The sequence below is a fragment of the Corvus moneduloides genome, chromosome 2 (genome assembly GCF_009650955.1).
Source record: "Corvus moneduloides isolate bCorMon1 chromosome 2, bCorMon1.pri, whole genome shotgun sequence".
Classification (NCBI taxonomy): domain Eukaryota; kingdom Metazoa; phylum Chordata; class Aves; order Passeriformes; family Corvidae; genus Corvus; species Corvus moneduloides.
The window spans coordinates 106,053,722-106,068,841 of NC_045477.1; the positions used below are offsets into that span (position 1 = coordinate 106,053,722).

The window sequence follows — 15,120 nt, forward strand, 5'->3', positions numbered from 1 at the left end:
GTGAAGCTATATCACTAAACTGGATTGAGCTTACAACGCACAGTTCTCTTATTTACTGTTTCTCAAGCCAGTGTTTTGCATTTAATGTGCATCAGTTCACTCCTGTTGCCAGTATGAGAAGATGCCTTGGACTGAGAAACGTCACCACTCAATGCTTCTAGAGGCCGTACATACGGAAGCTGAACCTTCTGATGAGAAAAAAGAGAATTATTCTGAAACATCAGTATTTCTTTGACTCAATAAATATCTTCTACTTTTCCTGCCAGACTTCTGTTGTCTTTTATTTTAGAGAGTTCACGCTAGAGATATCAATTATTAACTCTGTTTGCAGAGAAAATGAAAAGCAAAACTCAAGACAACTTCAGAAAAATGGTGACAAGCAATAGGAATATTTTACTTACATAAAGCAGAGATCAAAGGAAGCAAATTATTGTGACTTGGGATTTTCTAACCTTTCTGCCCCTCATGAAACTAGTGGGAAAAATTTGATTAAAAAATTACTATCTCAGCAAGTAGTACAGGCCATTCTCTTCCTGGAAGCATAAGCAGGATCTTCAAGATAATGAAGGGACAAATAATAGTAACAAAAGAGTTGCTCAATATTACTTAAACTACTTTTGAGATAGGCCAAAACCACTGAGCAGCTAGCATCAGCAGTCATCTGACTCTGGGATTGAGCAAGCTAATCTTCTGACACTGAAGCAAGGTTAACATCCGAGGAAGGCCAGTTTCCTCCCAGATTTACTAGTGAGATCAGCCCTACCACTAAATTGTGTGGGAACGGACCTCTCAAACCTGAAGCAGCCTTATTATGCTTGAAATTTGGTCAAGAGGCCTGATCTGGTTCTCCACCTCCAATAAATACTCCATGAATCTGAGGGTGGACTCCAGAAGACAGGGCTGAAAGGTACAGAGTTTTCTTCCTCAAGTGGTATCACTAGAAGTTATTTAAAAGGTTTGACATATCATGAAGATAAACTGCCTCTTCTTTGAATTTGTCAAACTCCACACTCAAGTTATGAATTACAATTGGTTGTATAACTTAGGTCCTCCCTATACATGCCATAAAATTTCTAAAAAGGGCTTACATTTTACATGTGTAAATAGTTATCTTTCAAGTTCAATAGAACTATTTTAAAGACTACACACTTATTAATTTTGTTTTATAAAATAGTTCTTTTTTTAGTCCAAGAATTATGATTTTGGAATAGGAATTATTAGAAAATATCTTAAGAATGTATTTTTAAAATCTGTAAAAAAAAAAAAAGACTCAATCTTTAATATTAAATTCTTCCCATAGTCATTAATGAAAATACCAGTATTTATCTGTAGAAATAACACAGAAATGCTATAGAATACAAATCAGTATAAGTACCCATGAAAATATGAGTATTATTTAATAGTATAACTTTAATAAAAATTTTCTCAAAATAAATTTAGTCAATAGTTTCTAGGATTTGCTCAGTCTCCACACAATCATATCTGAACTGAGCTGAGCTTCTGCTATGTTCAAGGCCATTTTCTGGTAAAGGGCACCATTCATTGTTTGGTTCATACTTTGCACATTCTCTTCCTGCTCATTCTGAAACTTCTTTCTGAATTGCTGGACTCCTTCCTCAGTGTCCAGTAAAGAAGCCAGAGGAGAATTATTGATTTTCTTGCCAGACTCATTCCCCCACGTCAAGCTGTTTTCAGCTTTAGTTTCTTTTAAGAAAAGAGAATTCTTCAAGGTGAGCATTTCCTTTTCCAAAGCCAGTGCTAACTGTTCAGTAAGTACTGCTTTGCTTCCAGATCTCAGGAGTTTTACACAGCAGCTTGGAGGGAGAACTCTAGTAAGGCTGTGAAGGCACTGGAACAAGATGGTCAGATTTCTGTAAAACAAAATGATGATGATGTCAGAAAAAGAACACTCTGTAGTTTGCACCTATCACAGAAATATCCTAGCCAGATAAAAGATCAATGCAAACACAGGAATAAAAGATACAGAAAATACAATCATAGTTAGCCCATAAACACGGGGCTCACTGTTAATGTGAAATGGGATCAAAAGTGAATAGTACCAAGAAAATCCCTTTTCAAAAGGAACCAAAAGTCTTGAGACTTTAAATTTTACTGATTGATTTCTTAAACATTTCAGCCTTTCTTCTCACATAAAGGAAATCAACTCCTAATTTAAGGAAAAGACTGAACCTCACTCCAAAATACACTCTTAAAAGTTACAACTTTTCTTTTTTACTTTTTAGCTTGAACTCTTCAAAAGAGCAACATTTGTCAATACTCCAGAAGTACTTTTTATGTTATAAGCCTTATCCAGCTAAGTCATAAATTATGGCAGTATTACTAACTTGATTAACCTGGTTTAGGAAATATTTGTCCAAGAATCTGCATAAGAAAGGACATCAGTGAGACTTCAGATTATTTCCTTTTCATAATCATGGTAGGTAGGAAATAAATATAGCAGAAATATGTACAAAATGAGACTACATTTACATTGCAATATTAAACAAAAAAATGACCTAGCAATAAATTTTAATTTAACATAACTTGGCATTTGTGGTTTGGTTGCTTTTTTGTTTTAATATTCCCTTAAGGATTTTTTTTTTTAATTAATACACAATGAAGAAAAAAATTACATATTATACTAAGAATAATGTAAGAAAAAATAATATAAAATTATGATGCAGCAAAATGAAGAGAAGGAATAGTACCAAGCAGGTATTAATGGAGACTAGACTTATTTGTAATTCTGTGTTCTAGCCTGGACAAAATTAAATAATACAGTTCATGTTCTACCATAATTCTGATCTGAAAACAGCTCCATTATTGCTGATTGTTATCACATCATCACATTGGCAGCCTATTGGTTACAAATTTGGTTGCTGTTTATGGTACCAGTGAGAAACATCATAAAGTTAAAAAAGGGTGTATGGAAGATGAATATAAGCGATGCTTTTCGAGTGATTTTACCTGCAAAATATTGTTAGAACGCCTTCAAATGGATTTTTCAGGGTCCAATTAAAAATTGTACCATGGACATTTCCTGCTTTATGACAGAATATGTTGCCCTGGCATTCCTTAAAGGGTGTGCACTCCATTTCTCCCAGTAACCACGAACTGACTGGAGTCAATGTGAAGTCAGAAGACACAATCTGAAAGGAGAATCTGACAGACACTGCAAGGACAGCAAGAATATCTTCCACAGAACCTGCAAGAAAATACAGTAAAAAAAGGTATTTGAACTAAATATTTTGATCACGCTGCATGCATTAAATGAGCTTAGATTTTTGACTCATACTCCCAGTTTTTTTGAGAAGCATTTGCACCTGAATCTTTGGGAATTTTCAACTGAATTCTTATCCCTACTCTGTCAAGCAAAACAGTTGATTAATGGAGCACCACCAATATAATGAAAGCACTTATGATAAACATCACCTTGCCAAAAGAAGGCTATTAATAGCCTCCTGTGATAGTAAGATGACATGCTGGCTTTAGCAGTGACACAGCATCAAAGGAAGAAAAATTAAAATTCATTGCAAACAATAAAAAGGATATTTCATTACCTGAGCAAAAGCCCAGTTCAAAATCAATTCAATCACGAATATTAAAAAAAAAAAGAAAATAAATTACCTTACCATACATGTAGATGAGGAAGAGCTACAATTATTTTGGTATTATTTAAGAGGTAGTAGTATATGAGAAAAAATCTTATGTATCTAATTACAGTAAGTATCTTATTTATAGAAAAAACATAGGCTTCAGCATTCTGTACTCAAACTTATCTTCAAAATTATCCTTTCCAGATACCCTTCATCACCAATGCTACCAAAACCTTACAGCAACTCATTAAAACATTTTTTCCATTTTGAAAAATATTCCATCTCCTATTTTACTTAGCTTTTAATTCACAAAAGGTCTATGCAGCTTGTGTTCAGAGAGAAATTTAAACAAAAGAATCAAATATATTTATTTATAAATCCAAAGGTTATAAATCCATTTACCTGTACAGTAACTATTATCCCTTAGCATCTTTACTGAATATCTGCCATTTGAAATATCTTCCAGACTTAACAAAATTTTCCCACAGACTACAGCAATCTTTTTGCTCTGCTGTAAACTATCATTCTGATGGTTTTGCTTCCTGGCATGCAGAAGAACTACACAGCACACACGATGAAATGCCAACAGTGGTGAAAGGCTGGTGACAGCAGTGAGTGTCCTTGCTCCATCCAGATGAATACTTGAAGATCTCTTAGGAAACTCTTTTCTCAGATAATTCTTGCTATGCAAGTCCAATTTCATCTTTTTTGGAGGAGGTTCAATTTGACTTGAGGAGATAGCCAATGCTGAGAAGGCTTTGTTCAGCTTAATGATTTTACTTTGACACTTGATAATTGGAGAAATCGAAGAGAAGTCTTGATCCATCACTAAAGATAAACTGACTTCACTCAGTGACCTGTGAAAATCCATACAATATGACTGCACTCCCAGTTCACATTTTTGTCTTCTGACAAATAACCACAACTCTGCAGATGTATATAGACACTTAAGACTAAATTCCAATACCATTCCAGATTAAGTCACAGACTTTGCAAAGAGGCTAAGTCCTTCACATGACTGTTTCATATAAACTCAGGATAAAGATTTTTCAAAATGTGGACTGAATTTTCAAAGAGCTTCTAGGAGTTAGATGCCTCATTTCAACCGAAATAATTTGGATATTTAATTCAGCCAGAAAAAGTTGAAAATTCTACATAACCTATACAGATAGTCTATGACATTTATAAATTATTTTCTAAAGATTTAACTTTCTTTTTAATAGAAAATGTGGCAAATATAAATTCTGCCCTTTTGAGGACTAAAAGCTCTTCTGATGCTGTACATTTATATAGATATTCAAACAAAATTGAATGTAGAGTAAAATAAAAGGTTTAAGACACCATTACATTGAACATGCAGCAATTTCCTGAAATGTATGGAGTACTTCATTCAACACAGGGTTCTTTCAATGAAATCCTAGTATTAATGTTTCAGATCCTCTCTCAATGAATATATTATTCTGTCAATCAATTAAATCTCAAGATGTCACTGACATTTGAAAGTCTTATGAATGTCTAACTTTCTTTACAGAGAAGTATCACCATCTCATAATGCAATCTATGATATCACTGCAATTTCACACTAGTAGGAAGCACAAAAATAATCAATAAAGAATTACAGTGATGGGAATGGAGAGAACACAAGCCTTTTTCCCCACAAACACAGGTTGTTGTACACAGTTCTGAAACGGAGCCCAGAAGACCCAGTTCTGCTGCTGGCCTGCCAGGTAACCTTGGACAAATGGCTTCTCCACAGATCTTTTCTCAACTGTAAAAATGGGGGAGAGGGCTAGATTGCTGCTGGTTGTTAAAATCTGCTGAAGATCTCTGAAGTTGTAAAGGAATGAAGCGTTTCACTTCAAAAAAAAAAAAAAAGCAAAGGCATCATCATGAAAGCTAAAAGAACAAACACTAAAAAGGCAAAAACCAATCTTTTGCCTCAGTGGCTCTTAAGAGAGGCTGTCAAGAGGATGAGGTCAACTTTCTTGTAAAGTTACAGCAATCTGGCAGTTGAGAAAGAATATACCCACAGCTCCAGCAGAATGGCCAGAGGGCCTAACAGGTCAGCTCCCTCACAACCACCTGAGTGATTTTCAGTGGCATCAGTAGCCTTTGAGCTCAGCCTAACAGAGTCTCAGCTACACTGCTTGTGGGAACATGGGTCAGAAGGTAAGTTTATATTACACAATTCATATTATGTTTTATGTAATCCTGTTTTTTCACATTGTGTTTCAAATTAGTTCCCTCTCTGTAAGAGAAAATTACGTAAGTCGTATTTCCAACAAGGACTGAGTAATTAAAATAAACAGAATAAACAATTAAAAGATGATAATAAGAATAAAAAAATTATTTTGAAGGTTTAAGTATTGTATGGCTGATTGTTCCACATAATTTACACAATATGCAAGCTTTGCAAATATTTTGATTAGATACTTGACTAGAAGAGTTCAATTCAAAAGCTAAGTATTTACTTAGTTGGCAAGAGAATTTAATATATTTTCTTTTGTGCATCTTGAAGCAAATCGGGAATGGCAAGTCACTAACAGTAAAGCACCAGGAACTAAGCTAAGACAGAGTTTTATTTACAACACATACTGATGTCAGCATTGCTATGTCAACATGGACTATAAAGAACCATAACTTTTGTCAAAGAAAACTCTTTTGTAAAAAGTCTCCAGTAATGTTGCAATTATACTCACACAACTGATTTCTGCCTGTACAACATATTTTCCTACACAGTGCTAGAGAGAGATAAGCAGCAGCAAGAATACTGACAAAGACATTTCCCACACTTTACATGCAGATGTTCAAAATGAGAAAGTTCAAATTTACTGCAGACCTTAAGCTACATATTCATTTTCTATAAAACTACCAATGAAATTATTAGATAAGTGTATATACTCACAAGTAAAATGATTCAGTTAGTTTTACTCCAACCACCAGGCTGTCACCCACAACACGCTGCCACAATTCCTCTGTAAAGTGCTCTGGGACTTCAGACACCAATGCTGTCTCTTTACTAAGAGAATGAGGAGGATTTTCTACGTCATCCCAGAGAGACACGAGGCCTTCCTTACAGAAAAATGTGGTTTTTTAGATAAATTAAGTAGAGATGGTTCTTTTTATACTGCATTACTTCATGTTTTACCACAAGTGACTGCTGGAAGAGCTTTTAAGATACACAAAATGAAACATATCTATCAACTAGCTTATTCTCTAGAATAAATAGAATTGAATTTTCTTAAAACAGATGATATCATCATGTAAAGTGTAACTTGTTCTCTTCTTGTAAACATCACATCGAAATCTTGACCTGTCATATAATTAATTGTCCAAATATATAAGATGGTAGAATTTATCTTATATCATTGCATTTAGTTGCTCAATACTTTGTTGTCCAAACCTGGAAAACTTGAAAGATATCACAACAATAACTGAAAGGGAGATCAAGACCATTTCAATTAAATTAGGAGCCTTCTTTTGAACAACGTATTAAGATAAAAATTTTCCCAACCTCCATCAGCTTCTCAGCCCACAGTTCACTCTGCCCCCATTATAAAATCAATTTTGCTCACATAGTTCTATGACAACTCCCTTTCTGTAACATGTTAGATTACAGACAGGCAAATGTGCCAATTAGAACTGTACACTCCCCTCGTGTTTGTTGCTAACTCCATTAGAGGTTACTCCTCCATACCACTCAGTTGTCAGGAGGCATTGTGCACGTCAATTTCAAGTAGAGACAACTAAATTTACTCCTAACTACATATACTGGCAAGTTAAGAAGATGAACCAGATTTAAAAAGCAGACTAATGAGTTTTGATAGTGGCAAGCCCTACAGGTGGAAGTGGTAAGTGGTTGAGAGCAGCACCCTCTACAAATGGCTTGGCAGAATTCAGAAGTGATCTGGCCATCTCCTGCATTTTACCTGTTTTGCATTTGGTAGAACATGGGTTCTTTCTTCAACAAGATCTATTAATGCTCTGCAAGACTCAAGAATAACCCTCTTTTGGAGTCCTAAATGCTGCTGTAGCTCTCGAACAGAAGTCCAACCAGCCTGTAAAAGATAATCATTAGGCTACTGCACATAAGAAAGGACACTGAAGCTATCAAAATACCTTTTGGCTTTCCATTTTTATGCAAGTATCACAAGTAACATTTCTAAAAAATGTTCAAGTCAGGCTACTCTGTTTTTAAAATATGAATCTCAGAATCTTGGTCTTTCAATATTAAGCCTAGAGTTTAAGATAAATATTAAGGTAAACTTTATCAAATTATGTAGATATTCAGATATATTCCTGTAGATATCTTTTATTATTAATCCTGCTTCACTTTTTCATGGATAGAAGTTTCATTTTGTAATGATTATTGACCAAATAAATATACTGAATAGTTGACAGATTTACAAACAGACACACATGTTGGCTATGTCTCAGTTAAACAAAATACAACAAAAAAATCCCCCAAAAAACCAACCAAAAAAGCCCACAAACCAAACAATAAAGAAAAAAAATCATGCCAGCTTCTCAGGTTTTAAGAAAGCTCCTCAAAAGCTATTATCTGGAAAGCAAGATCCTGAGAAGTCCAATGCTGCCAAGGAGAGAACAAACTCACCCCTGGAATGCAAAACCAAACTTTCCTCTTCCTCATTCCCTTAGAAAATCCCCCCAAACACATAACACACAAAACACCATTATAAGCCTGAATAAAAAAGCAGTTCTTGTAAGTGACGTGATGTCCTCTGCTCAAAGGCAAAGGGCACTTAGACCAGCAGCACTCTAATGAAAAGTTTTGTAAAAAAATTGTCACCTATCAAACTGTGAATCTAAGCATCAGATTCCAAGCAATAATCCACTGCCAGACTTGAGTCAGGAGACAAAAAGGAAGAGTTAAGAACAAAGACGAATCTACAATACCTTCCTAATTTAGGTCATCAGGATACTAAGCCATCATTTACCCCCATTGGGGACAAGTCCTGAATAAACAACTGAGAAGCAGAAAGCAAATGGGGAAGCACAGATGTCGAAGCAGTCAAAATCGCCAAAAATTCACTGTTGTACACTTGCTGACCTATCTGGCTTTTGCAAGCCCTTTTTCCTCATAAGCAACACAAGAAAGAGGCCTGAAATTTACCACATGGCAAACCCAAGACTGAGTTGTGTCCCCCATCAACTCTCTGTCACAAGTGACAGGCACATCCTTCCTGCTATATGCCAAGATGTACTGCACTACAAGCATCGGCAGGAGTTACAAGTTTTGTGCTGTGAGACCCATAAAATAAACCAATAAAATAAACTTCTGAGAACAGAAAATAAACAGGAATATAAAAACAAGGCAGTCCAGAGCCAAAGTAATAGAGCTGTGAGTAAAACCAGAATTATAGTCCTTACAAAACTGTCAAGTAATGGGGGGAAGATCAGACCAGTGAACATTAAGACACTTCTCTGTTTCTGCCAAAACAATCAACTAAAACCACGAGAAACCCTGTAACCTCAGCTGTTGCAATGTAACTGCAGTACTCTGCCAAAGGATGTCTTCCTCAGAAGATAACTAAACACATGTTAAAGTGGAAAAATCTTCAAAGGAGAAAAGGCTGGATTCAGGTCCAAAAGAATGTATATACACAGTACAAAAATGCACAAACTGATCTATTTTTCAATTTCACTACCTGCAAAATGCAATTTATATATATTACTGTGTATAACTTAAATGCAACTTACTTATACAGTGGACTGTAATTCATTCCTGCCAAAGTTCTCAGGTGGCTAAGAAAACAGCTGTGCAGATGTGAAGCAAGGGTTAAGGCAACAAGGATGAAAAAGGGCTGCATCTGCTATTTCATTTTGCTCTAAAACACAAGATTCCATGGAGACTGTGAAAACTTGATTCGATAGCAAATTTCTAGAATACCTGAATTTTGATGACAAGTATCAAGAGGAACCACTCCAAGACTAAATAACCTTTGGAAATTCCCAAGCTAAGCAGAACCCATGCAGTATTGCTTCAAAACAAGCATCCTTGAAATTCAATTACACATTAGATTATAAAAGCCAGCAAGAGTACTTCACTGTTCAGCAAATATAATACAGAACAATGGGGATTTCAACAAGGAAGCAACTGCAAGGTTAAAAAAGAAATATCTGCACCTACTTCCAAATGCACCAGCTTGACAATTTCAAAGATTTACAGCATTAAAACACAGTAAATTTCCAACTTCCTTATAATCTTGTGCTAGCACGTAGCTTTGAAAATTGGAGATTAAAAAGATCTAAAAGTATAGAAATAAGTTAGGTCTTATGAAGGATTCTGTGTCTGTAAGAACTGTACCAGCACACGATAGATAAAATATCCAGCCAGTGGCTTGTTTCCAGCAGAACCAGTAGAAAGTGCAAACCAGATAATTCATTTGATCCTGACACAGATTCAGAGAGCTGTGCAGCTGGAAGCCACTTGGTGTATTGAAAGAACAAAGTTATGGAACATAGAACATACAGCTGTCAATGGCAGGGTGAACAACCTTCATTACAATTGTGGAAGAAGCAGCAAATGAGACACAGAAACTGATTTCTGTTTTGTAGAAGAGGAAAGCAATATAAGTGTAGGGCAAGAATGCAGCAGTAAGGTAAGTTTTAAAATACGACTGTCAGAAAAGAAAAAAACCGCAGAAACAGAAAAAGATGCATTTGGAAGGAAGATTGCACTTCTGCACGTTAAAGCCAATAGGGCTCTAACAAGCAAACTGTAAAAATGTAGGATTGGAAGGGATCTCAAGAAGTCCTCAAAATTAATCCAGCTTCTATTTTCTTGTGCCTTCCATGAAGGAAAAAACCATTTTGTCCACTGTTTTCCAAACAGCTTTTATCTGCACAATATCTCTTTAGCCATTTTGTTATTAGAACTAGAAAAGTCTTTTCTTTTTCAGTCTTTTCCTAATATGACCTAATATGTTATTTATTAACTATTGCCAATTAATTTGCTTCATGTTTAAAGGCTGGAAATAAAACTGCCACGATACCCTACTTAGTTTTCACTCATTCTCAAGTGACAGGAACAATTACCTAATATCTCATCTTTAAAGCACCCTTAGCAAACTAACAATAACCTCACATCATTGACTCAGTATGAGATTTACATTCTCTCCTAAAGCTTTTTTTTTTAATAATCTTCCTATTTTGTCAATTATTAGGTATAGCCTAATAACACACTGCAAAAGCACATATTGGTGAGTATGCTGGGTGGGAAGCTCTAGCAAGTTTCCCCCAGTTTGTTTTATAAATGATGCCAGTTAAAAGAAGGATACATTTTAGCTTTATCTACAGTACTTTTCAAAATTATCCTTATAGAACCACTAGTAACAGGAGCACGAACATCAGAAGGTGGTAAAATAAACACGATCACCAATTTGTGCAAATGCACTCACTGGGAACATGCCACTACATGATCAGAAATTTATATAATGGGGAGCAAAAGAAGTAAACATTCTAATTTTTTAAAGCTGGCATTTAAACATCTATGAGTAAAATGACTGCTAAGAAGCTCTGGTAAGATAGCTTCAACATTATTTCAAACTTTTAATTAAAATTAAATTAGACCTCTACGATTACCTAAATGCACTTATAACAACAGAGAGAACTGAAACACAGACTACCACTGATTCAAGAATAAACACTTAACCATGTTGTCCTTTTCCCTGAACCACTTCTTCAATAATAACAGTATCATTAGCCTTACCCTTTAGATAACGTAATGATACAGACCAGTAATTTATAGAAAACATGGAGGCAGAACTGTTGAGTACCAACCTGTAATCTTGTTTCAAGGGCTCGGACAGTAAGCAAACCATTCTCTTGCAATCCTTCTGCAGCAGGAACATCATGTTTATAATTGATACTACTCTGAAAGAAAGAAACAAAACCAAAACCCTGAAAGAATTAAAAAGCTGAAGGTAAGGTACAGGCTATTACACAGCATTATAAAAATCTGGGGGAAAATACAGCAATCCAGCAGAATCACAGTATGTCTTTTAAAAGAAAAATCCTATTTTCTGAAAGCAAATGCAATTTGATAGTACATAATGGAAAGACCCAATTATGAGAAGATAATTAACAAGCACTATGGCCTTAATTAAACTAAGAGTTCTCAGCCAAAAGGTAAGAATTGTGGCAAAACTGTTATGTATGTGAAGCATTTGCAAGTGCACTAATTTCCCAACAGAATGTTGATACAATCAAAGAAGCAAAATAAAATCTTCAGATAATTTAAGATTACAGCAGGAAATATTGTATTCAAACTTCAGAGCATTTCACAGCACACATCCAATTTCATTTTGCATCAATACTTTAATGATTTGTTGAGGTTTTCTTAATTTAGTAAGCACAGACTGAGTAGCTGAGAAAAGGAAAGCTCAACTTACTGCATAGTTGACCTCCCCAAGATCTGTTATTTTGAATGTACTTAACACGTCTGTATTGGAGTCATCCTTAAAAAGCAGTAACAGTTGCTCACTTCCAGAGCCAATAAAATCATCCACCAGAATACATTTCACTTTTGGCCATTTGGAAGCCACCTACAGTAGAAGAGGTTTTAAAATACATTTATTAGAATAAATCTTGTATTTGAGATCTCATTTTGATGAAGCGTGCTCTCCGTTAAGAGGGAGCCTGTTCAGTTGTGTGAAATACAGTAATATTTAGAAGTTTCAAGCTCTCACTCTCACTCCATCATTTAGAGCCTATGTAACTCTGGGAAAAATTAGCCATTTCTCTTTAAAGAACACTTTCCAAATTACAGGTTGCAGAGAGGATGACAACTTTTCAGTGTATTCAAACAGCTTAAGAGCTGAATGTTGTAACATTTATTTAGAAGCAATAATACTTGAAGATCAGTTAAAGGCATTATACCTTTGATATTGAGACATATCTTTGTTTCACAGAAGACTTAAATATGATTGAAAATTAAGACAAATTTTTATAATAATGCCAACAACTAAATAGTACAAATTTTTGTTTCCTAAGTTATACAAGCCTTCCTGTCAGATTATTACAAAACCCTTGCAGAAACTTTGTCTCTCCTAATTTTAGGAGACAATAGCAAGGACTTTTCTTGTCATTTTCATAAAATGACATTTTCTAGAAACAACTTTTTGTTATTAGGAAATGACACTCAATAAGCTTTGATGTTCCAATGAGAAGTTTATGCTTTGCAATGATATCAGGTTACTTCTAACACAAATCATCTAGGCACACTCACAATTGTTTTACAGCTTCAAGTTCTCCACTATTGCAGTTTGCAATTAGCAACAGAAGCTTTGGTCAGATTCATAAATGTATTACTAAATGAGAGAATCCCAGCTTCATTTTCAGATAAATAAGCAAGCAATGGAAGCAAAACAATGTCATACTTTAGACAGGTTATTTTACCAGCAGCAACAATAATAAACAAACAAACAAGAAATCTAAAGAACTTAAACATGCAGATTTTCAGTTGCAGGACTTTCAATAAGACAATACATACAAAAAATGTATGGGTAAAATGGAGCTGTTTAAAGCCATCAGTACCTGTAAGCTGTCTCTCCTCTGTACAACACAGCTATTTCCAGAGGCAAAATACACAACAAATAGCAAATCATTGCTACTGGTTACAGCTGGCTTTACTGAACATGGCTTTGCATAAGGAAGCTCACAAACACCTTTAGGGACACCATTTTGGAACCAAATAAGCTGGTTCTTGTGGGTTGTGGCAACAAGTGATATTCGGAGCTGTTTTTTCCATCTCTCACTCCTGCAGATGTAGACAGAAGATACCACTCTGCTGTAAGCATGAGGCATGAAGCACGTGCCAGCCAGCATTTTTTGTGTTTCAATTGCGTATCCAAAGAACTCACTACCCCAGATGGCGCTATCTGAAACAGAAAACCCATCTGCATCTTCAGTCTCTGGCAGGCAAGCAGTTCTTATCCCTAAGACAGCAGTGCCTTCATCTACAATTTCACCTGTCCACACTACAGAAGAAAGCTGAACAGGAGCACTTTGAACCACGCAGGTGTTGGAAGAGATGTAGAACAGCTTGTTGGCCTGTCTCCACAACACGGATGGGCCAGTAAACAACCTGATGTCTTCTTTCAGCTCATAATCCAATTTAAAATAAAAGGACTGCTCAAATTGATTTGAACTGTGAAGCAACAATACAAAGTATTTGACATTGTTCCGTTTTTTCGTCTTCATCAAAACGCAAGGAAGAATAATCCCTGTTCTGGAATCTGTTGTGCAGCTACAACAAATCATTTCAATTTTTGAGTCACTGGCATGCATGCTGAATACTCCAGAAGACTTCTGAACAAACAGCTTAGTGTCTCTGTTGAACGCCATCCTTCTGACACATAAATTCATTGTTTTATCATCTGCTTCCCCTGCATGCTTTGGTTTTGACAGCTGAAATACAAGGACTTCGCCATTGTAGGACAAGAATTGATCTTGCTCACTCAGAAGCATCTTGATTTATCTTTATGTATATTCCTCTACACGAAAACCATATGTGTCCCCATTTCTGTCAGGCTTATTTCTTTGTGGAAATTTTAACCTATGTGGACATTTTCCATCTACAAAAGCAAACAAGAAAAAAAAAGTTAAATTGTTTTGGGACTAGCTGAATAGATCCTTACGAATAAGAAAAACTGTGCGTTGCAAAGCAATAACATAGAAAAATTTGAGAACGACGCCAGTATGTGATTTAATCTCACAGATTAATAATGGTGGTAAGCAATTTTGTACTGAGAGATTTAAGTAACAGAAACATTTCAGAAATGTTTCTTTACCGAAGTATGAATTCTCTGGTTATCAACAGCTGCACGGCATAATACAAATTGATAGAAACCAAACCACACACTCACAATTTGTGTGATTGCATTGAAGGTGTCAGCGCCACAAATACACTGATCACACTGGAAAGTAACGGTGCTTTGAATTCTCAAATTAAAGAACCTTCTCTCGGCCGTAGTGTTTATTAATAACTATAATTCATTTTTTGTTAAAGTTATAAGGCCTCGAAGGAGAAAGTTCTCTGAAGAAGCATCCACTCATTTTGCGGGCAAGTAGGCTACCTCCTTCTCTCCCTCCTCGCCCAGAGAGGGCGAGGGCCCGGGGCCCCGAGGGAACCGCAGCCGTCTCACCAACTTTCACTCAGCTTCCGGGGTCCGCAGCGACGGCCCTCGCCCGGCTCAGGCCGCGCTGCCGCCCTCCCTCCCTCCCTCCCTCCCTCCCTGCCCGGGCCCCGCGAACTCCCGCACAGAGACCGGGTACAGAGAAGGGCAGTGACCACGGGCTCCGCGCCGGCGGAGCCGCTCCCGGCCGCTCCCGGCTGCTCCAGCGGGGCCGCGCCCGGCTGCTCCAGCCGGGTCGCTCCAGTGGGGCCGCTCCCGGCTGCTCCAGTGGGGCTGCTCCAGTGGGGCCGCTCCCGGCGAGGCCGCTCCCGGCTGCCCCGGCGGGGCCGCTCCCGGCGAGGCCGCTCCCGACTGCTCCGGAGGGG

General features: G+C 36.7%; 1 protein-coding gene across 4 annotated transcripts; it reads right to left on the reverse strand.

Moving 5' to 3' along the window:
- Positions 1-368: 368 nt before the first annotated feature.
- FANCB (FA complementation group B) lies at positions 369-15,005 on the reverse strand. Of its 4 annotated transcripts, none has more exons than XM_032100692.1 (9): positions 14,888-15,005; positions 13,155-14,194; positions 12,011-12,163; positions 11,400-11,492; positions 7,526-7,654; positions 6,502-6,668; positions 3,999-4,453; positions 2,968-3,205; positions 369-1,871 (listed from the first exon to the last, which is right to left on the reverse strand). In XM_032100692.1, exons 2-9 carry the CDS (start codon positions 14,085-14,087, stop codon positions 1,451-1,453), a joined length of 2,589 nt encoding a protein of 862 aa, XP_031956583.1. In that variant the 5' UTR covers positions 14,088-14,194; positions 14,888-15,005; the 3' UTR covers positions 369-1,450. The 4 variants fall into 4 exon arrangements, with proteins under 4 accessions (XP_031956583.1, XP_031956585.1, XP_031956584.1 ...); XM_032100694.1 differs by lacking the exon at positions 14,888-15,005 and adding an exon at positions 14,696-14,832; XM_032100693.1 differs by lacking the exon at positions 14,888-15,005 and adding an exon at positions 14,486-14,832.
- Between the last annotated feature and the right edge of the window lie 115 nt (positions 15,006-15,120).